This window comes from Polistes canadensis, unplaced genomic scaffold (assembly GCF_001313835.1).
Source record: "Polistes canadensis isolate GaletaPanama2010 unplaced genomic scaffold, ASM131383v1 scaffold_322, whole genome shotgun sequence".
In the NCBI taxonomy this organism is placed as follows: Eukaryota; Metazoa; Arthropoda; class Insecta; order Hymenoptera; family Vespidae; genus Polistes; species Polistes canadensis.
In genome coordinates this window covers 19,808-37,286 of record NW_014569869.1, presented here as the reverse complement: position 1 = coordinate 37,286, position 17,479 = coordinate 19,808, and the positions used below count along the sequence as shown (strand labels likewise).

Sequence of the window (17,479 nt, the reverse complement as noted above, 5' to 3'; positions counted from 1 at the left end):
AAACGCATTATAATATTCCAAGTGCGTAAAAAAATATGCGCGTATAGAGAAATACAAAAAAAAAAAATAATATATTTATTTTCATGGTCACATTAAATAAAACCAGTAAGGTGGTGCATTATTAACGATACAGATCGATTCTTGTTATTGGTGTAGTCTGTTCATTTTTTATCATTGTTTTGTTACATTATTATCGTGTGTGGGTTATCTCAAGGCTCCTAAACAATTTACATAATTAACCCTCGAACGACTAGATGTGACATTGAAACATTAATTATTCCAAAATTTATACTTTTCAGTCATTATTCGTGTTACTTTTCTTTTTTTTTGTTTCACATTTAAACTCTAAAAGGTGATAGAATAATTGAAAAAATATATTATTACAGTATATTATTGTATAAGTCATTTACACTTATGATAATGTCAACGCCACAATTTAATATATTAAAATTATTATTTAAGAGATAAAAGTTAACACTTCCAATGTATTATAATATGCTAATTTAAATTCCTTTTTATAATGATCGGAAAAAAAAACAAGTCACAAAAATATCAATAAATTTCTTTTTGTGTATATGTGCATAAAAGATTCAAAATGACGATGATTATAAATAAGATTTGGATATATAATACCTACTGTCTCGATTCAGGTTGAACATTAAAGAATCAGAATATGGATGAACCATTGAAATGATCACGAACATATCGGAATAATATTTAAATGACCTACTTTTTAATCGTATCGTTTCCCAAGCAAAACTAAAAACAGAATTTCGTTACTAATGTATATATCAAGATTCGAATAGAAAAAAAACAAAAAAAGAAAAGAAGATATGCAATTGATCGATCGTACTAATAAGTATAATAAACCCTTTAGTTTTGAAATAATTCTGACGTTATCTCACCGTGATAAGCACGAATGTGATATCCGTTTCTCTCTATGCCGTTATAGAAAATAATTTCTAAACGCTTGTAAATAGTTTAAGTATTATTAGAAACGTATAAATCGAGGGGAAAATATGTTCTAGAACCTTGAATAATCTTACTAGATCCGATCGATATGCAATTTCGTTCCATTTTCCTCTTTGCAAATTATTATTTCTTCTTTTTTTTTTTTCTACTTTTTTTTTTTTTTTTTTTAATATGATTACTTAATATATAATATCTCTCACGTTGTTGCAAAATATGAAGAAAAATGAAAAATGTGTGAGAATGTGTTTTATCCTTTCTCTTTGTTTACTTTACTTCGATTTCAAAATTTACGATTCGATTATTATTCTTTTTTGTTTCTTTTTTTTCTTCTTCTTCTTCTAGATATCGTGTTTACATTTTACTTATGTTTTTAAAACATTAGTCACATCGTTATCGAATCTATCGCGAACGCAGGTGCACGTATATGTCAAAATAAGTCGAAATATATTGAATTATCAAAATTATCATTAAATTTGTTCATCAGTTATTATAGATAAATCAATCTCTGGTCAGTATCGCATTTCTAAGCAATCTCTGTCTCCTCAAAGATTTGATACGAGTTGGTTCAATCATTCGCGAGATCGTTCATTAGAAATAATACGAAAGAGGAATTCATTAATCGAAATCATAGATCTAATTTTATTCAACACAATCTAATTTTATTTAATTTATTTCGTAATTATTATTTCCACGATTAAAAAAAAATGTAATTCTCGTCGATGACAATATAATTTTGACACACGTGTGATTCTTATTTTATATTTATTGTATGTGTATTTTTAAATGACACATCATAGGTAACGTGTTCAATCATATTTCGAGTATTGTAATCATATTATATTATAGACAAACAAAACGATGGAGCAAAAAATATAGAAAATCTTTCGAAATCAATGTTTGTGCAATCGGTGCCGTTTATTATCGTCTTATTAAAACAGATTTTTGCATATATGAGTCGCGTTGGGATAAGGCTACAGAGGTGAAAATAAAAAGGAATGGAAAGAAGAAGAAAAAAAAAAACCACAGGTGTCATGGCATCATTACGTATGCATTTAAACCTGGCAATTACCATATGGAAGTGTCATTCAAGTGGCTAGTTGCAACCAAAAAAAAAACAACAACGCGACTATAGGGAAAGAGAGTAGATATAGCTTTATCTCTCTCTCTCTCTCTCTCTCCTTGTTTTTTTTTCTTTTTCTTTTACTTTTAATACAAGGATGCTAATGCAAACAGTATAGGATACATACGCGTTCTATACGATGATCGATTTAACGTGAAACGAACGATGACGTTACGTTATTCCTTTTATCTTTTTTTCTTATTTCATTTTATTTTATTTTTTATTCCCCCATGTGTAGAAAAATTTCCACGCGTTTCCATGGAATTTAAGATTTATTTGAAAGTTTAAATTTGTCTACAAGTTGCTTGTAAAAAAAAATACGTATATATATATGTGTGTGTGTATTTGTAATGAATATTTATTATTGCTATTATTATACATTTTTTTTCTTCTCTCGGTCATATTATTCACGATTCCATTAAAATCAAGTTGCTTTAAAAATACATTTATTTATTTGCGCATTTAAACTATTCATTAGAAACTTAACGTTAGTTTCGCGAACAAAAGAATCATTGAAAATTCTTAAACATTTTTGAAATGAACATATAGCCGGTGAACGTTTTCCTTTCAACAAAATTGATTCTTTTCAAATAACGTAGTTTAAAAAATTGTTTAAATAGAAAGAAGAAGAAAAGGATAATGAGAATGATTGAGAAAAGTAAAAAAATAAATATCATCCTCTCTCTAGTTGTCATTATTTATATGCAATAATTTGAACGACCTTGACAATAAAAAAAAATGCTAAATGATAAATTTACGAGAAACAAGCCAGATTTGAAAACAACATTGCATATTTTGGACTTTGCACCGACAACAATATGGCAAGAAGCATAATATTAATGCAAACAAATTATGAATACGCTTAATAAACAAAAATTAATCGATTATCATAATCTTTGAACAAATTTGACAAGCTACTGGTATACGATATAACATATAATAATAACAACAATATTCCTGCATAAATATTACGCGTCATCAACACGCGTATATATGCGTATTTAATAATGAGAAAAATAAAATAGAAAGAAAAGAAAAACATCAGAAAAGAACAGAAAAGAAAAGAATTAACGATTGGAATTAAAGAAAATTCTTTTAGAAATCAATAGGAATGAAAAGGCGACATTTCGAAGAACCCGTTGGCGCCTCATGAATCTACACCGATTACGTCACAAGCCTGCGGTTTTGTTCGTCATCACGCGTCAGCATGATTAGGATTCAAATGAATAAAAAGAAAAAGAAAAAGAGAGAGAGAGAGAAAGAGAAAAATAGGATGTCATTTGACTATGTTATCCAGTATTAATAAATGACAAATACAATAAATTTAAAACAAATTTGATCTAATCTTCAATATAATTTGATTAATTGAATCATTTAATTATTCATCCTTATTAGATATTTTTACCGAAGCAAAAAAGAGAAAAAAAAAACCATTATTCATTAGATACTCTTTTTGTCATTCACTTTTCCTGTTTCGTCGTTCATTTCCAATTAAAGCGATAAGAAAAATTCTCTCAACGAAAAAGAAAAAAAAAGGAATAAATCNTGTTTTCTTTTTATTGTCTCACGATAATACGATAACGAAGAGAAGTAATGCTTTTATTTGGCGCACGAATATAAAAAATAGAAAAAAAAAAAAAAAAAGAAAAAAGTAGTAGCCTACTGGAAAACATAAATCTCTAACGATAAAAAAAATCTAAGCTAATGATATATATATATATGAATGTATTAATGTATATCCATGTGAACGCGTAAAATTTAATTCTCTTGATAACAGGACACGTATTGAATATGACCTAAAAATAAATAGTTCACGCGAATAGATTGCAATAGAAAATTAATAATGATTGTTTAACGTGTAAGAGGCATATATACGTGTACACAAACAGACGTATACACACACACACATATATATATAGATAGAAAAACAATTGTTATATATCTAGATGATACGTAATCAAATTTACATTTGTTCTGATTTTATTTTCTAGATTTATCCGGAATTGTTGAATTAAACGAGGAAAATTCATTGCTTTAATGCGACTTTTCATTAATTATTTATCAAAATTTTGTTTTTTACCCGCGTCATCGTCAATTTATTCATCTCATATTTACGTATCCTTTATACGCGCGCGTACGTATAATTAATACAACATTTCTTTTTTTAAATCGATAATATACGAAATACATTATTTGTATTTTTATCATTTTCATCATTTATAAAAATTATATTTCGTCAAAAGTATCATAATTAAGAGACTTGACAACAAATTTTTAATCTCGTTTCACGAAAGATAGGATTTTTGTGTGTGTGTGTTTTTTTTAAGAACCATGCATTTTAGTCATTAAAAAAATGTAATCTGTCGTCTGTCAACTTTCTCGAGTATTCGATTTATCAAAGATTATTAGATTTCTCATTACTGCGCATACACGAGCAACAGGTGTTTTAAATACCTGCACGAGTTCGACTCTCTCTCTATTCGAAAGATTTCTATTTCTTTTCTTTTCTTGTTTTTATTTTTTTTAAATTATTACGTTTGGAATATATATTAATATACATACGTATAAAAATTAATATTACGCCAGATTTTTTTTTTAATTAGCAATCTATTTTTCCATCATAATTTCGTAAACATGACGTCGAATAACTGAGATGCGTATTTCCAATTGACATTTTATGATATTAATAGGAAAAAAAAAAATAGTGAGGGAAAAGAAAAATAGAAAAGGATAAATATTTTACGATCTTTCGTTAAAATATTCGGTTATTTTGAATACGAACGTGAACCAAAATTCTACGCTTTAAGTTTCTCGACGATATTTTATTTTTGCAATACTCGACGACACTTGCCAAACAGAAGAAGAACTGTTTCGATACGTTAGATACGTTCAAATGCAAATTACGCGAAACCAAACTTTAATTTATTTACATACACACCCATATCTCAATAGTTTTAAATAATAATTATAATTTTTCTTCAAATATATATATTTTTACCACCCTTCAACCATTCCTCTTACCTCCCCATCAAATTTCAATTAAACGATGCAATACTGTATATATAAATCGATATAAGAAATGAACTTCATTATGTATTCTAATCTTTCACGAGTACGGAACACTTAGAATGATTAGAGAAAACTTAGTATTAATTTAACATTAGTCCTCTCGTATGTCATGCGTCCGGTATATTAATTTCTCTCATTTGATCGCGTTCCACCGATTTTATTTATTCGTCATCATTTTTTTTTTTCTTGATCTTATCGCGCACGTCATACCAGTTAACCGCAGTAATTCGCATCCTACATACAATTTTTTGTTTAATTGCTTTTTTTTTTTTCTCTCTCTCTCTTATTTTTTTCCCATTTTTTCCTTTCTCAGACAACGCAAGACAAAAATTCGATATATATTTTGACTATTATTAATAATAAATAAAAAAACATACTAGTTCTTCTCTAAATAGATAAATCAAAATGAAAGAAACTAGTGATAGATAAATAGATCAAGATAACGAATTGACAAACACTTTACGAATTGTTTGTTAATTTAATTGTAATATCCTGTTTTCGAAAATTTTTAAAATGAAATAAAACGAACATTAGTCTTTTTCTTTCTTTTTTTTTTTTTTATTACGAAAGGAGCGAAAGATAGGAAGGTAAGTTAGCTCGTTCAGGTGACCAATTGATCTCGACGAAGCTAATGCCATAGCGATTGCGACACTAATACACTAATGCACACACACACACACACACACATACATATATGCACACACGAGGAATTAACTTTAGAATCGTCGCGTGCGTGCCACTGTTATATACAATTCTACCAGGTTACGTAATGGCTTTTCTTTACAATCGGTAGTCAAATAAACCGATAAATATGTGTATGTGTGTGCGTGTATATATAAAGGGTGTTCTAATTTAAATAATATCATTAATAAATAACAATGAATTAAGTCTAATAATTATATATCAAACGTTATTCGAAGTTAAACATCAGATTGCAAAAACTCAATGAAATATTAATCAATAATCATACTTATTCATTTTTATATATTCAAGTGTATTCAACAGTTCTTTCTGTAAAATCATTACGATAAACACGTTAAATTTTATCTTGAAAAGTATAACACACACATAAGCGTTATTTGAAATATTTATTTATAAAATCAATGGGATCGCAAAGATGTATGATCATTTAAATCGAGGCACCCTATATACGTGAACGTCAGAAAGGGAGAATCGAACGTGTCGTTGCTGTACCAATCTCCGATGCGATTTATTAATTATTTATACGAGTGTCATATGTGTGTATGTGTGTATAACGTCTGTGTTTCTATATCTTTCTTCTCTCAAGCCTTTTAAAATTCTATGCCGACGACATTGAAGCTTTTTTTTTCTTCTTCTTCTTCTTCCTTTTAATTCTTTTTTTTCTTTTTCTTTTTTCTTTTTAAAAACCACGTAAGTTCTCTCTTCTAGACACGTCGTATGCGGAGGTTACTATGTTTGTCTAGGCTGTTAGCACAGGATTAGCATAATCAAATAGTTTTGTCAGGAAGACGACGTGTGTATTACCGCTCGTAGCGTCAATTACATCGATCTGAAAATGCGCGTCTTTTTCTACTTACGAGGAATTCCCTTTTCCGTCGTTTTATATATATATATATATATATTTTTTTTTTTTATTTCATTCTTTTAAGAAACGAAGAAGAAAAATAAGAAGAAGAAGAACGAGTTAGACATTAATGCGAAATTATTTTTCATCTTAACCTCATCCTCCTCGATCGTCTCATCTCATCTCGTACGAGGAACCAACGAACAGAGTCAAATATTTTATCACGATACAAACGGTATTATTATGTATTAAGTATGCAAGTATTATTACTACGTATGCGTGTATTTGTATATCCCCGAGGTCTTTTCTCTTCACATTAAAGATTACGTGACAACGTTACGAGAGTCCTCTCTTTTCCCCGATTTGATTATTTTCAGGAAACTAACTATATAAAAGAGGTCGTCGTGTGTTACTAGTTCGTTTTCTTACGTGATAGACAAACCAATTCAATTATTTAAGAGATTTTTCAATTTGATTATATTTTATTGTTTAGAAATAAACAAGATAATGTTTATTAGATTGATTATTATTTATGAATATTTTGAATCTTATATATTAATTGATTGATTGATTGATTGATCACAGGGATAATGAGTACACGATAATATTTGAAATCAAGTTAAAAAAAATCTGGATTAATATACGATAGTTAATATAATCTTCTGAAAATGCAATAAGACATTCTTTTGTATCTTATTTACGAACTCGTTAAATGACCGTAACGGATCATTGCTGGTGGTTTGCTTGGTTCACCGTCTGTATTGGAAATTTCCAAGCATGGTGATCGAACGGTTCACCCAATACGGCTTGGACAGTCAAGAATCCTGTTTTGAGTAGTCCCCCCGAACCTAACTCTCGGTGACTTTCATTTTACGAGTCGTTGCAACGAGTTGTATTAATGATACGAGTACCCAGTCGAACAAGATTAAACATTTTAACGAACATCATGTATATATGTATATAGTATATTATGTCAAAGTGCATGAGTACATATCTATAGTACTATTAGAATTTCATTAATATATAATCATTTTAATAATTATTTATAGTATATATTATAATACAAATTAATACAAACTATAGTTCATTATAATCCATTTATTATTTTTTTTTTTTTTTTTTTTTTTTTTTATATATATTGAATTATATAATACTTGGGTCGAGAGACAGGAAAAAGATTTCTTCTGTAATTTTTTTTTTCTGCGTGTTTTATTTATTGCATTGCTTTAAAGAACATTCTACATATACATAGAATTGTATTCATATACGTGCATTGATAAATTAATTCTACTTCGTATGTGTATTACAATACATGCATATGAGCTCATCAGTGTATAAGAATGCATATATATATATATATATATATATATGGTACATAAGATTCCGCGATCTAAAACATACACAATATAAGACAAAGTTTCGAATAATTCGAAGTTAAAGAAAGAAAGAAAGAAAGAGAGAAAAGAGTTATTGACCGGTGCAATGCGCTCGGTACCACGTGTCAACAAAGGTCGCAACAGTTCCGGAGAATGCATCGTACGTACCCCTAACTCCTCATCAATTCCATTATATATTAATAATCAAGTACTATTAATATAACTTTTTTATTCAAATATTATAACCCAATGAACTAACTCTTCTTTTCATATTTCATTTATTCATACTCTTTGAAAACGTTTCATTTCTAGACTGTCCTAATCCACACACACACACACACACACATCTATACACACATACATCCTCTTCAACCCCAACTCTGACTCCACCCCTTCCCATCCTCTGTTCGTTCTTTTACATAGACTTTATTTCCAAAATTTAATTTCAATACACAAAAGTATATATATATATATATGTAATTACGTGAAAGGTGGTATGTCATTGATGATTGAAAAGACCAATCCAAGATATGGTTACGCTACTGGGAGAGAACCAATCACGTGCACGCACACGCGTGTCGCGAACTGCATTAGCTTTCCTCGGCGCCAGACTTTAATACGTGCAATACGTATTCTTATTCTTCTTACATCAACAACAACAACAACAACAACAACAACGATGAGTGCAATAATATAACGCGACAAAGAAAACGAATGAAAATAATCGAAATAATTATTTCGTTTAAGTTATTATTATTTATCTATATCCGTGTATGTGTGTGTGTGTGTATAGAACGACAAAATTTTTATTTAATTTGTAACTTATTTTATTATTTAATTTTATTAAAAAAATATCTACTTTTTCTCTCTCTCTCTCTCTCTCTCTCTCTCTCTCTGTGTCTCTGATATTTGGTTGAAAATAATAAAGCGAGGTAAGGAAAAGAGAGAATAAAAAAAATAAAGAAATATACAGTAATAAACAGTAGATGAGAAAATGATAAGGAAATCACTTGACATGACAGTAATAAAAATCGTAATATCGTTAGTGCATATACAAACGTTGCCAGGAGAAGAAGATCGGTCTCGTTGCGTTCTAGTCACTGTTCCGATGATATCGTCAACGACAACGACGGAAGAAGAAGAAGTGGTGGTAGTGGTGATGATGGTGGTGGTTGTTGAAGAAGAGGTGGAGGAGGAGGAGGAGGAGGTGGACGACGATAAAAAGGGAGGAGAGAAGAGTGACTAGAGCGAGATAAACTCATAACGATTGATAATACGACTCCCGACGTTTTGCGTTTAACGTTTCTCTTTGATCGAAGAAGTTGAACGAACATGTGAAATTTTTTAACTCATACTTTTTGTACATATTTATTTTACAAATATATTAGCACATCACTTAATAATTTTCATTAGATTTCTTAATAATAGAAAGAAATTTGTGTTAAATATAAACACGTAAATGTAGAAGAAGATAGATGCCAAATTTTATGCACATTTATTTGTATAATATTTTTGATCATGCAACAAATAAAATAATACAAATTTAACAAACTTACCTGATAGGCCCATCGTGAACGTACCAATCCCTGAGATTCGATTATTGAAATGGTCAACTGTTGGTGGTGCCGGTTGTTCGTTAAGTGACAATTTTTCTTCCAATTCTTGATTATCTATCGATCAATAAATATTTTGTTGTTGTTTTTACTTAAAACAATTTACACAAGTTTATATATATATATGAATGTTTATTTCTTTAATTTGTTTTTTTTTTTTTTTTTATGTTTCACTAGACTTTTCTTTTTGGTTTGTTGTTTGTTACGATAAATTCGTGAATAATTTTAATTGTTTTTTTTTTATATAAAATATGATAGAAGAAGAAATATAAGACGACGGTAGTGGTATGTCACAGGTGCTGGGCAAAAGCCACTAAGCACACATATATTCTCTCTCACACAGTCGATTTACTGTCTCACACTCTTCTTCTTCTTCTTCTTCTTCCTCCTTTTCTTCTTCTTTCTCTTCTTCTCTGTTTCTTTCGTCCCTACACCCGCAAAGATCACGAAAATAACTGTCCCTCGTTTAGACGCGGAACGATAGTCCACTCGATTTGCACGCATCGAAAGTTTACTTCTCTCTTGGACATTTGGATTAATTTATTTATTTTCTCTCTCTCGATCATTTATTTGATTTTATTTTATTTTTATTAATTTCACGCGATATATATATATATAGAGGATTGATTCTAAACTACGACCACGATGACAATTACTACTACTACTATTAACGACAACAATAATTATTGCCGATAAATACAATGACGACGACGACAACGACGACGACAATGATTATAACAAAAAAAAAAAAATATGATGAAAAAGAAAAAAAAAGAGATAACGTTAATGACCTTTGCCAGACCTCACGGCGGTCCGGTGACGACTGGCAAACAGCTGTAAACGTAGACACGTTTTGCGTCCGTGGTGTTCCATCGTGAAGGAGTGGGGAACCCTTGCCCCCTTATCTCTTCCTACCTCCTACCCCACCCTACCATTTTTACCCCCCCCCCCGAACCCCGTGCATTACCGTCCCCATTCGTTCTTCGTTTAAAAGTTTCTACGGTTTTATAGTGTCAATGCAATTCTTTTTACTAATTAACTATTTATTATTATCATTATTATTTTAAATACTAGGAATGAAACCACGAAAATGTTAGTTCGTTTAATTATTTATCCGATAGTTAAGTAAGCCTATTATTTTATTGGTTTTAAATCGTTTGTCCAAATTAGACACGAATTTTTTGTACCTTTTTTTTTTTTACGGTCGATGCAATCCCTCACTCATTTAGTATTATTATTATTATTATTATTATTTGAATACTATGAATTTTGAGATGATTCATTGATTGATATTTTTGTTTAAAATTTTTCGAGTAATTATAAAGTTTATGCAATTGTTGCATTTTGTTTGTCGTTTTAAAAGAACGACACAAGAGTATAGTTCTGTCGTAGCTTTTTTTTCTTTTTTATGTCCACGTTTTTACGTCAACGTTAATTATTTATGTTATTTCTTTGATGTTACGAATCGATCTATGTAAAATAAGTTCATTAAAATTTCTTGTTTTGTTTTTTTTTTTTTTTAACATACTACTTAAGTAGTCAAATATATTCGGTTTATTTAGCATTAAATATCTGTCGATAAAAAACACGTGCGACAAACCAAGCTATACTCGTATTATTTTTTATTGCTATCATTTATATATATATATATATTATTGTATTTATATAAAAGTATAAAAATCAAATTTAATTGGAAAACGTTCGGATTAAAATAATTCAGGACTATCTAATTTTTTTATTTGGATACTAACGAATATATGCAAGTTAAAAAAATCTACTCGTTTAAATATTAAATAATAACAAATTAATCTCTACGTATTGTGCGCGTTTCTAAATCGGTATCATTCGTTTCTTAATTGTCGGATATCAATAAACAAAACAACCGGATAAATGAAAGAATTAAAATAATTATCATATATTTTTCAAACACACACAAAAAAAAAAGAATAAAAAATAACTCGTTAGGCGTATGAAAGGATTAGAATGAACGTCATACAACTGCAATTATTATCTATTTGTTTCCTTATTATTATTATCTTGATATTCTAAAATGATTCGAATTATTTGTATATATGCATAAATTTTATAAAAAAAAAAAAAAGTAACATAATATAATAATAATACAATAGATAAGATAGAATAGAATTTAAAAAATATCGGACAAAAGTAGAAATAGAAAGATAGAGAATTCGCTTACTACTTATCGGAATAAAATAAAAAATAAAAGAATAAACAGTAGACTTAAATAACAGAAAAATAATGTTAAAAACAGATAAGAAAGTTTAAAAATTGTAACTGCACTTTTTTTTATCGATTAGTTTTCTTATTATCGGCCTGATACTTCAAAGTATCGCACGTGCGATTGAATTTTTTATTAAATATTAACTAAATATGACATAGAAGAGAAAAAGAGAAAGATAGAGAGAGGAAAACTTTAGTTTAAGGTCATCGATATTACAACATTTCCTTCCATTTAACATTTATTTTATATAATATAAAAATATATATATATATATATTAATCTTTGCACGTCAGTTATTACGTTGAAATAATTTTTAAAGATTCGTGCAAACGTAATCATCATCGGTTGTTACATTTATTAAGGATGACTTGAAATATCGTATGAAGAAACTTAACTTATTTGGTGTTATCGCAGTTGGAAACAATTAATTGATTTTCTATAACACATATACGTCACACAGGTATATAATAGATAAGAAATTCTCGATCGTTTTAATCGAACACACCCGAGATTAACGTTTTAATAAACTAATTTATCTCATATCAAGATAGATCGATTAACGTTCGTTATTATCATCGCGAATCGTTAAAGGAAACGTATGTGTTCGCCGTAATAATACAATTTAATTAACTACAAATCAATTTTCATAACACACGTCGTCTATAAAAGCAAATAACTAATATGAAATTAATTGAAATAAATAAACAAATCGAATGAAAAATATATATCAAATTAATTTGTGCTTATAACGAATGCAAATTTGTATCTCGTTAAAAAAAAAGAAAAAAAATAGACACGTAGGAGGAGTACACAAATGTAAAATATATAATTCAACGATAAATAATTATTATTAAACAAAACGAGAGAGAGAGAGAGAGAGAGAGAAAGAGAGAGAAATGTGTCAAATGGTATCGTCTAATGAAGATAGGAATTTAATAAAAATCGTGTAATCAATTGGAAAAATAAAACATTTCCAATCTTTTTTCTCGCGATTTCATCGAAGCAAAATCTTTTTAAATACACGTGTACACATACACGCAAACATATAAATATATATATAAAATAACGAACGAATCAGAATCGATATTCCAATAAACTTGTCTTAGTTTAGTGACAAAGAACAGCAATTAATTTCACATTTTGTTTCTATAAAAGGAATATGAAAAAAAAAAAAAAGAACGAAAAGGAGAAAGAACAAATCTAAGAGAGAACGAGAGAAAGAGAAAGAAAAAGATAGATAAACAGAGAAAATGGTGCATAACAAAGCGATCGAGTATATAAAATGAGTCAGTTTTAGTACGATAAATACCAAACCACGAGTGTGTTCTTGTTCCTGCTGACAGACAATGAGACACCCATAAATGAATCATTGCAGTTTCATTTAGCGGATTGTAAAGGGGTGTATTTCTCTTTCGTAGCTTCTTATATTTCCGTAAATCATTCTCTCTCTTTCATTATCAATTTATACGTCACAGAAATTCATTATGTTTTTCATGATATCATATTTTCAAGAGAAAGAGAAAGAGAGAGAGATTGATGAAGAAGAAAAGGTCTTTTTTATTAAACTATGTTTTTTTCTTTAAGTTTATTTTATATACTTATTGTTATATTATATATATATATATTTTTTTTTACTTCACTTTTATATTATTTATTTCTTTTTTCTTTCGCATCATTGAATTTTATTAATATTTTACGGACGTTATTTTAAAGAGTGATTGATATAAAAAAAGATTGTTCATTTATTATATTATATTTTATTGAATATTTTCATACTATACTTATGTACTACCCCTTTATCTTTCTTACTTTGTTTTTTCTTTTAATTTAAATATTATATTTTGTTTTTACTCTTAATATATCTCTTTATTTCACTTTTTCTTTTAATAGTTTGACCATAGTCATAACGTCGTAGATCCTATAGAAAAACGTGTTGTACGATTTCTTTTATAATTATAATCTTAACGCGCATAAATATATGTAGAAATATGCTACGTCATTTAAAGAAAGAGTTACGTCTATCGTAAAATAATAATATTCTTCTTTACGTATGGATCATAAGCGCGAATACGCAAGGTCCATAATTAATTTGTATAGTTATGTCACCTTGTATGTTAGTTTGAAAGTAAATAATGCCTTGGAATTCACATTTGAAATGTCTAACAATTTTTACGAATTCTTTTTCTCTCCCTCTCTCTCTTTTTCTTTCTCTTTAACATTAGTAACATTTTTAAAAATATTTATATGAATATTTTCTCGAAAGATCGCGAAGAATAAAACGAATACATATATTGTAAAAACATTGTCATCGATAAAATTCGAACTCGTGTATTTTTCCCATCTCTCGCTTAACTATGATTTATCTATTATTTTCTCTCATTTAAAAATAAATATGAAAGTAAAAAAAAAGTGTCTGCTTGGCATAATATTGCTTGGGATGATTAACAACGCGGACGAATCACAGTCGGTATTTTCTTTTATTTTACGTAATCTCCAATGCAACGGCAATACTTCTTTTTTTGTCTTTTTTAGCTTTGTTTCTGTCCCCCCTCCCTCTTCCTCCCCCTAATAAATAAGTGTTAACAATAAAAATCTATGCGACGACGAAATGATCGTTAAAACGTGTGTGTGTGTAAATGTGAGTGAGTTTTTTTTTTTATTTTGTCACCATCTAAAGTGTAATTTTCCGTTCTAAATCAATCGTAGAATTTCTATTTAACGATGAAAATCTATTCAACCGAGAGGAGAAAATTTATTTGAAGCTTTCGATGTGTATTATCACGCGCGAGTGTTATTTACTTTCTCTTAAGAAAAAAAAAATCAAAAAAGAAGGAGAAGGAGAAGAAGAAGAAGAAGAAGTAGAATAAAAAAAACAAGATCTTTACTTCCTGACACGAGATATATTCTCTCTCTCTCTTTCTCTCTCAATTCGTAAGATTAATCATTTTAATAAATTGTTTTCGTGATTAGACAAAAATTAGTTTGAATTATATCCGTATGGTTAATGTGTTTTATCAACGATATCTATCATTCAAAATTTATCATCTATAGAGAAGAAGAAGAAGAAGAAAACTTCACAAATTTGTATTCGATCTTTTGAATAATTTCTCAGATTATTTTATATAATAATTTATTAATACAATTTATTATAATTAATAGTATCATTTGTTTTTTGTTTTTTTCTTTTATTTCGCGTCAATCTTATTGGATTTCTTTTTTCTCGATCGTCTCCAAATTTTTCATTACAAATTAGCGTTTTTTTAAATTTATAAATTCGAATGATGGAACGCGCGTTTGTTCGTGCAATTTATTTCTTATTTTAAGATTAAGTAATGTTCGCGTCACAAGAGTCTCTTTTAAGGCTTTGAATATAAATGAATAAATTGAAAAATTTGATTGATTTTATTTTTTGAGGGGATATGGGGGATATATCTCCTCATCTCGTTGAATTACGTGAAATATTATAAAACATCGTATGAACTTGTTTTTAATCGAATATTACTTAATCTTAAACATTGATAATGTTATTGGTACATTTGTCAATTAGAACAATTAAAAAGAATTTCAACTATTTTTATTTCATAATTATAAACAAATTGAGAACGTTTATTCGTCATTTTATTTATCATTTTATTGAGTTCAATTGACGTCAAATCAGGAAAATAACATGAATAATATTTTTGTCAGATTTCAAAAAAAAAAAAAAAAAAAAAGAAAAAAACATCAATTACGAATAAAATATCTTGCAATCTTTATTTATATCCAAATGATCAAATAAGATTAAATTTGCACGCATATAGAAATGAAAAATTTATCCTTTAGACAAACGTACCGATATTCTATTATTAAAATTAAATATAAAATATTAAAAAACAAAATATTGTGTGTGTGTGTGAATATTATTTTATACTTACCAAAAAAAGATAATACATTGTCCTCTAGTCTCATTTCTTGTACTGATGGTGTCAACTGTTCTCCATCGAAGTAAAAAGCGTTAGATGTACTGTCAAGCATTAGGCCTTAGGAAACTAATAATAATAAAAATAACGTGTACACGTAACATGAATCTTTTTTAGTTTTTGATAAACAACCATTAAAATAAAAACAAAAACACAACGATTAGCACGTGTCGAACGATTAAATAAGATGATTTTTCTTGGATGAGAAAAACTTGTCGAAAAATATTTTTGAAAATGTATATTCTCTCGAAAACACTGATTTTGTGTTCGATTGACAAGAACGCGATGATACAATGACGCCGAGACGACAAGACGAGCACTCTCGTCGGATTCAATGGACGGACTAAAGCTAAGCGTGATCTAGAGTTTCGGTTCTGATTGATCTTCGAGTATGTGAGTAGTGAGGGAAACCAAGTGAGTAGTCCCCGAGTAATCTGATTTGTTCCTTTCCAACTAGATATACACGTTCACATATATATATATATATAGATATATATGTATAAAACTTACATCATATCGTGTATGTATGTGTGTATGTGTTTACAGGGTTGTATCTAATTTACACTATATTATATTCACGTATGGTAAGTTACAACACTATATCTCTATTATTCGGTCGTGCATGTGCAATATCCTTGTTTTTTCATTTACTTTTATTTATATTATATTATATTTTCAAATTTTTCTGTGTGTATACTTACTCCACGTATCGTGGAACACTGTAATCAAGTGAACTAACGTGAACGATTAAACAATATAAAAGTATTGATTTAACGTTAAAAACTTGTCATGCTCGAACCATTTTCAAGCACTATTATAACGACGATTAATATTGGAGAGGAAAAAATATTTATGAAACTGTGTTAGAGAGATTTTTGTGAAAAATTATAAGAAATATTATCGTTTAAGAACCGAATTCGAAATATAGAGATGTGCACGTAACCACGATCACTTGAAAGAATGATCATTCGGATACTAGGTATACTCCTATTTATGTGTTACGAGATAGGGAGGATTCTTTTATAAAGAATTGTTTCTATTCGTCGAAATATCCTAATCTGGTTATACGCATGACCGAAATTTAGTGGTGGGGATGTTGAATAATTATACAAACAATCGACTAAATAATATCGGGGGTAGGAATAATATTGTCATGACAGTAGCTTTTCGTTTAGAATAAATTAAGAAAGTTTGATGTTGTTTGTCAAGTCATCTATTTTCGTTTCATCGAAAATCTGTTTTTCGTGTGATTGATGATTTTTTTCTAAAGAAAAAGTAGTACTGTTTACTTTTTCAAGAATGAAATGAAATAACTTTACAATAGGAATAGATAAAATTCGAAAATAAAATTTACATTTGAAATGATTTTATTCAGGAACACATAAGCAATAGATTTTCTTTTATTTATCACGAAATTAAAATTTTATTTTCATTAAATATTAAATTGGACATTGAACCGCGTTGATATTGTTCTTATATAATTTGTATTTTAATTTATTTAATAATTACATGTGTTTTTTTTTTCTATAACATGTATTAATTATTGAAATGTGTGTTGGGGAAAAATTCCTGCCGATTTATA

At 28.4% G+C, this 17,479-nt stretch overlaps 1 protein-coding gene across 4 annotated transcripts in view; it reads right to left on the bottom strand.

The window, feature by feature from the left end:
- Nucleotides 1-16,065, bottom strand: part of LOC106791594 (hepatocyte nuclear factor 4-gamma) — a 29,149-nt gene extending 13,084 nt beyond the window's left edge. The window contains exons 1-2 of one of the 4 annotated variants that reach the window (XM_014757319.1): nucleotides 15,853-16,065; nucleotides 9,640-9,753 (exon numbers count right to left, since the gene is read on the bottom strand). In XM_014757319.1, the coding sequence (XP_014612805.1) occupies nucleotides 9,640-9,753; nucleotides 15,853-15,952 (214 nt within the window). In that variant the 5' untranslated portion in view covers nucleotides 15,953-16,065. The remainder of the gene's footprint in view (nucleotides 1-9,639; nucleotides 9,754-15,852) is intronic. The other 3 variants (XM_014757322.1, XM_014757320.1, XM_014757323.1) reach the window with 3 other exon arrangements.
- Between the last annotated feature and the right edge of the window lie 1,414 nt (nucleotides 16,066-17,479).